General features: G+C 31.7%; 2 protein-coding genes across 2 annotated transcripts in view; one reads left to right on the top strand and one right to left on the bottom strand.

The window, feature by feature from the left end:
• LOC111487575 (cationic amino acid transporter 6, chloroplastic-like) overlaps positions 1-1,308 on the bottom strand; it is a 4,126-nt gene extending 2,818 nt beyond the window's left edge. The window contains exons 1-3 of the mRNA XM_023135025.1: positions 852-1,308; positions 526-745; positions 86-434 (exon numbers count right to left, since the gene is read on the bottom strand). Coding sequence (XP_022990793.1) covers positions 86-434; positions 526-745; positions 852-1,308 — 1,026 coding nt within the window. The remainder of the gene's footprint in view (positions 1-85; positions 435-525; positions 746-851) is intronic.
• Positions 1,309-6,520: 5,212 nt separating this feature from the next.
• Positions 6,521-7,174, top strand: part of LOC111487307 (transcription factor DIVARICATA-like) — a 2,761-nt gene continuing 2,107 nt past the window's right edge. Inside the window, exon 1 of the mRNA XM_023134685.1 lies at positions 6,521-7,117. Within this exon, the coding sequence (XP_022990453.1) occupies positions 6,744-7,117 (374 nt within the window). The 5' untranslated portion in view covers positions 6,521-6,743. The remainder of the gene's footprint in view (positions 7,118-7,174) is intronic.

Here is a 7,174-nt window from a genome sequence, read left to right as displayed (position 1 = left end):
TTTTTTTTTTTTTTTTTTTTTTTTTTTTTTTTTTTTTTTTTTTTTTTTTTTTTTTTTTTTTTTTTTTTTTTTTTTTTTACTGTACCATATCGTAGGGAAGGAGCTTCGCCATTGAAGCCGCCATTAGGCAGTACAGGATGGTGACGAGAACGACGGAGCCGGAGACGCCGACTGGGATGTCCTTTGCCGGATTACGAACCTCCTCCGCCATCGTCGATACAGCGTCGTAGCCGATGTAACTGAGGGAAACCAGAGACGCGCCTTTGAAAACGCCTGTGGCTCCGTGAGGGAAGAATCCAGATTCGTTCTTCGGATCGCCTGGTTCGGTGAAGTTCTTCCAATCGCCTTTCCAAAATCCGAATACGATCAGAAAAGCTATGAATAGAATGTGTATTGCTGTCAGCATCATGTTCACCACCGAGCTCTGTTTCGTACTGAAAAACAGAACATCCGCAAATAAAACTAGCCTTATTTAGTTTCACAACGAATTCGAACACGATTCATGATTTTCGATTTCGCACAGACCTGTAACAGATGATGATTGTGATGATCAAAACAACGGCGACGGCAATCAAATCGATTTGATCGAATCCCTTGGGGAGTCCGGGAACGACGAGTCTCCATTTAGCGGTGGAGATACCGATTGCGGCGCCCAGGTATTGAGTGAAACTCCTAGCGACAGCAGCGTTGGACATCACATAGTCCATTATCAGATTCGCACCGGTCAAAAATCCAGCGAATTCACCTGTACACAAAAACAAACAAACAAAAATCTCCGAGTGAGAAGAAGCACGGAAATGATCAAATTAAACATACACATTTGAAATAGAAATAGAATCAGGAAGCCACACCGAATGTGATACGTAGATAACTAAAGGCGCCACCGGCTACAGGCATATCGACGGCGAACTCGGTGTAGCAGAAAGCCGATAAGAGCGCACAGAGGCCAGCAATGGCGTAAGACAGAACAATGGCAGGACCGGCCTGGTGAGCAGCCGGACCGGTTGTGACGAAGACGCCAGCGCCGATCATACCGCCAAGGCCGAAGCCGACAAGGTCGAACCAGCGGAGAGTCCTATGCATATGAACGCCGGAAGTGGATCGTGTAGAAGTCATTTCATCGAAGGAGGTGGAGACGGAGAAGGCCCGTCGAGAAAGACGAGAAGGAGTGAGAGAGAGAGCTCGAAGGTATGCGGAAAAGCTTGAAAAAGAAGCTGAATGGGCGTCCATGGCGGAATGGAGGTGAGAGCGTGACTGAAAAGTGAGGGTTTGTATTGGAGGTGGCGAATTTAAAGCCACGCTTGGCATCGCCGAAAAGCTGTTTACCTTTTTAAAAAAATAAAAATAAAATAAAAAAAATAAAATCCCTTATTTATTTATTTTTTTAAACACAAATGACGTTAATTAATACTAAATAATTTATGTTTTTACATATATTATTTTAATTATTTAATTTATAATTTAGTAAGAGATACTAATTCATAGTTTATAGGATTTAAACTAAGTTTAAGAAAAATACAAATTTCATTAATATAAAAGAGAATATATGAAAAATGATTATTGATAGATTAATGCATACTTTTAAAATTATTATTATTATTAATGTTAATGTTTATTAAATATAAAAATAAATATTTAAAATTTTATTAAAATAATATAAAAATATAAACATGATTCTACAAAAATTCCAAAACTTTTTTAGGTGGATGGTATAGGCACACCACTACAAAAAAATTATTTATTCAACCCCTTGGAAATATTAATAACAAAATATATATATATATATATATATATAAAAAGTCGGTTGTAGAGAGAAACAAAGCATCTTTGAACATCTCTTCTTAGCCTACGCATTTTAAAACCGTGAGGTTGATGTAGGCTTAGACGATTACAAATGATATCAGAGCTAGTCACTCGACGGTACGGTAGGATGAATTATGGGAACAAAATATTTTTTTATAAATGTATAATTTATTTATGGTAAGGATTTAGGGGTAGATTGGTAATTTGATCTAAGTATTTAGCTAAAATATTAGTTTTATTACTGTGAACTAGAATCCCTCTTTTTTATCAAAATTGAGCTGAAATCGATTTTCATGTAAATTAGACCAAATAAAATAATTTTTATCCTAAAAAAAAAATGTATTTTTAATTTTTGTTAAGCAATTTTAATTACGATTTTAGGTCGGTTGAAATCATATTCTATTAATTATATTTATATATAACCAGCAATAATTTTATGGAATCAAACTTAATTACCAAATCACACTTAAAGTTTATTTTTTTAGTATATAGTTGAAATTTAAATGATATTATTTCGTGTGGTTTATCGCGAAAAAACCATCAATAAAACAAAAAAGAAATCATTTTAGTCTTCAAATATTTAAATTTAAAGCATGAAATATATATATATATATATATATATATATATATATATATATATATATATAATTTTAAAATATATTTTTAAGCTTTTTTAAAGACATGCTTGAAAGTGAGCTTCAATTCATGAAATATATATTAACGAAAATTGCAAGAAATACCCATAAGCCCAGACCCAATTATTTTTTGGGCCCGATGAAATTAATGGGCCTTTGTCATCTGGGCTTCAATTCAGTTACACTAGGCCCAATATTTGGAATTTTAAATATTATTTTATTACTTAAATTTTATAATTTTATAATTATTTTTTTTAACCAAAAAAACGTTTAGGTATTTTTTTAAAAAAATTAATTATATATATATATCTATTTTTTAAAATGACAAATAAAGTGATAATTTTAGTATAAATAAGCATTTTAATCAAAATTATATAATTTTACATACTTATCATATCAATTTTTTTATGGATATTTCTTTAAATTTTTCCCAAAAAAAAAAAATACCCAATTTAGTTTTAATATGACCAAAAAAACGTGAGGAAAAATAAATGATTTAAAAAGAAAATAAAAAAATAAATGTCAAATATGTGGTGAGGTGGCAGTGGTAACCTTATCCAAAACCAGATTTAGGAGTAGAAGGGCGGCCAAGGGCGTGGCCAATTGGAGTACACGTGTCGAGGTTACAATTTGCCACGTAACTATTTATCCAACTCGGCAATCTGCCGTGTCGTGTGTTGTTTAGGACGGCTACGAGCAAGGGCCCCACCTCTTTTGTCGTCATTATCCACTTAACATTCATCTAACATGTCATTGTCACCTACCAAATAATAATAATAATAATAATAATAATAATAAAATAAAACACAAATTTTGCCTCTGCCACATAACGGTACAAGGTTGACCATTGTAGGGTGACTAGAGCCGACCCAATAGCAGAGATTATCTCATGTAGGTAAGTCAAGAAGGATCATCAAGATCAAGTCGATATGAAACAGTGTATTCTCGATTTTAAATAATTGTTCTCTATACCGAACAATTGTTGCAGATGAAAAGGGTATATGAAATGGGTAAGTTAAGCTTGCAAACCCTACCGCCACGAACGTTCCCGATGTTGAGGCTAACCACATGGGAGTTGACCAAGACTCCACTAGCTGAACCTTGAGACAAACCTCCCATGAAAGTCGGCCACGAGTAATAGACAATTGATGGTTGGTCTCGACTCGAGTCAATCCTATTTGAGAAACAATTTGATCAATTAAGAGTCCAACCTTGAAATTTTTTTCTTATGCTTAGCCTGTTGTGAAAACACTCATAGGATTCAACTAGCACTTATGTTTTTAATAAAAATAATTTTTTTAAAATTATATTAAAAATGAATAATAAGGAAATATAGAAAATTTTAAATGTTCTATTTTAAAACATAGTTATACAACCTCGTCTATTAACAAAAGTTACCTATTTATTTTTTTAAATATATATTAACTAATTAAAATTATAATCTAATTAAATAATATTACTTAATAAATATTTATTGTAAGCTATAGAAATTAAAAGATACGGACACGTCGATTGGGTGCAGGCAGTTATCGACATTAAAATTAAAGTACCAAATAATCCACACCAAAACATTCTACATCTTTATTTATTTATTTTTTTTTTTGTTGGACGAAACTTGGTTCTTTAACCTTTTAAATTAAATAATTAATTACCTTATTTCTATATATATAATTTGTGATTAATGGAATTATTCCATTTTTTTGTTTTGAAGTTACGATTTTATTAACCATAATATTCATTTTTTATATGTGATCACTTGATTTTTATAATGATGAATTATTTTTAAAATTTTTATTTTTATATCTGAATGTGTGAATTTCAACAAATTTAAAATTAAATAAACCTAAATTTTGTTAGGACTAAATTTATAATTTAAAAATAAAAAAGTTGGGAGTTGTAATTTGGGTAAAATATATACTTTATTTGAGAAAAAAACGTTGGGCGGTGGAGGGATAAAGTATTAACGAATAACTTTTTACTTTTTTAAATAAAAGGTGAGGAATTAAATGACTATGAAAGTTCAAACCACCTTTAAATTGTTTAATTTTAAATTTTAAATCTTTTATAAATAACAATTACGAACATAATATATTTTAAATAAACATATACATACATATATATATATATATATATAATATTTACCATATGGTGAAAAAAAATCAATGACAGATCATATTTGTGGTGGTATGATTTTAGTTGGACGACTAAGAAGTAGTGATGTCAGTTTGTACAATCAAATGATGTATGCATAGAGTTAACATGCCAATGCAATACTCGTACAAGACATTCTACATGTCAAAAGTTCGCTCTCTTGAGTATGAGCTAGTAGGGTACAACAATAGTAAGAGACGAAGAACCAAACTTTTGTTATTTAAAATGTCAATTGCTGCGTTATCTACCGAATTATACTCAGTTTGGTAGTTAAGTAAATAACTTAGGTTACTCTGTATCTCAAATGTATTTGAAATACTACATACTCTGCACCTTAGATGTATTTGAAATAATACATTTCGGTTACATTCGATCGTAGTTGACCTAAAAGATAACAAACCGATGCATGCTTTGATATCAGCACGAAAAGAAGATCCACAAATGACGACGTGGTTAGAATTAGTAGGATTGCAGAAACCGAGGAGCGGTTAGATTAGCAGATGGGCAACATGCCACAAAGTCAAAGTCAAAGAATCCATCCCATAACAGTATCCAGGAAAAGGGTAGACTTCATTGAAAATGGGAAAAGATGATAGGTTGTTACAAGAATTATAACGTTACCTTATTTAAATTTGATACATTCATAGGACTCCAAAAAATTATTCATTTTAATTTATTTGGTATTTATGAAATATTTATTTATTTTTTGACAAATAAAAAGAATGGCCAGTGGAATTCTTCCACGTCATGAACAACAAATATATTTTTTTAATAAATTAAATGAGCTATGAGATCAGATCCATCGATATTCAAAGTATGTGCATCGAGACTCGGAATATAAATTATTAAAATAATAATAAATTAATTAATTAACTAATTTTCCAGCTTCACATCCTTCCAAAACACAGAAACGACCGGAAAGAAAGGAAGAGAAAGTCTTCAAACTTTAATAAAAAGTAACAATATTTAATTCACGTGTGTATATATATATATATATTGAGAAAATTAATTTTTACATTTTAATATATTAAAATTTAATCTTTATATTATAATTTTTTTAAAAATATTTAGTTACTCCCATAAATAATATTATTAAAATCTAATCTAATCCAGCGAGGGTTGGATTTAGAGTAGCGAAAACTAATCACTATCTCGTAGAATATTGAATAGATATGTCCATCCATTGAGTGTCTTTTCTCGAATGGGACAAATAATTTATCCTCGTTAATAAAACGAGACTTATTTCATTTTATAAAGAAACTAATATATGTTTTATATAAAATATCAAATTATTTGAAACTAATATATTTTTCAAAAAACATAGGTTAAAGATATAAAACGTGAAAACCTGATTCTAGCAAAAATAAATAGAGAATTTCGTAGAGATAAATATTGAAATAGGAAGTGGTGATGGGGGACGTGGAAAGCTTCCACCTCCATGGCTCGCCCAAGAATGTAATTGTTACACGAAAACGCCACTTTCAACAACCTGTCTAGAAGAGTCACTTACTTGATAGTATTAACATATTAGACAAGCACATCCCCAACCAACAATAGACAAGCACATCCCCCACCTGTTGGTCGGGAGAATCAAAGTTCTTTGAGGTTCAACCGTTAATCCAATTGAGTGCAAAAAACATAATAAAATCACATAAGGTGCCTACGAGAAACGAAAGAAGAGTGACAAAGTTGAGTTAGATTCGACTATTTGTAGTAGGGGAGTGGATTACATTTANAAAACTCAAATGTAAAAAAAAAAAAAAAAAAAAAAAAAAAAAAATACAAATTTATATTTATAATAGATGTAAAAGAAGACATAATTTTTTATAGAATCAAACAAGTGTAGAAGAGCTAAGAATGAAGCCGACAGAGTAAAATCCAATTTGGAAACAAACCCAATTATACCAAACAACGTGTTGATTTCAAATTCTCTCCTTTTTATTTCTTTAAACCCAAATTCCCATAATTTCTCAATATCCAATCCATTGTTTCTCTCCGTGCGAAGTGCTATATATTCAAATTTACGAACCCACAATTTCCCCAATCCTTCCATGTGCAATCTCCAAGAAACTGATTCATTTCAGTAAAAAAGAATAGAAAAACCTCCATCAAATCCTCTCTCTGTTTCTCTGTTTCTTCATCTTTCTCTGTTTTATGGTTGTTATGTTTCACGACAGTCGGTGGACGACCATGACTCAGTCTTCGACTCAGTGGACTCGGTCGGAGGACAAGCTTTTCGAGGAGGCTTTGGTGGTGGTACCAGCGGACTTGCCTGATCGGTGGCAAAGGGTCGCTGACCTTGTCCCTGGAAAGTTGCCGAGGGAGGTTAAAGATCACTATGAGGCTCTGGTTTATGACGTCCTGGAAATTGACTCTGGTCGAGTTGAGTTGCCGAGTTATTCTGATGAATCGGCAGTGGGTTCGCCGGAATGGGACTCTTCTGGACAGATCTCTTTTGGATCCAAGGCTAAGCCTGGTGGGGACAGCGAGAGGAAGAAGGGGACGCCATGGACCGAAGAAGAACATAGGTATCTTTTTTTTTTTTTTTTTTTTTTTTTTTTTTTTTTTTTTTTTTTTTTTTTTTT

Source organism: Cucurbita maxima, unplaced genomic scaffold (assembly GCF_002738345.1).
Source record: "Cucurbita maxima cultivar Rimu unplaced genomic scaffold, Cmax_1.0 Cma_Scf00012, whole genome shotgun sequence".
Classification (NCBI taxonomy): Eukaryota; Viridiplantae; Streptophyta; class Magnoliopsida; order Cucurbitales; family Cucurbitaceae; genus Cucurbita; species Cucurbita maxima.
Note: the sequence above shows the minus strand (reverse complement) of the source record. Positions and strands in the feature narration are given on the sequence as shown.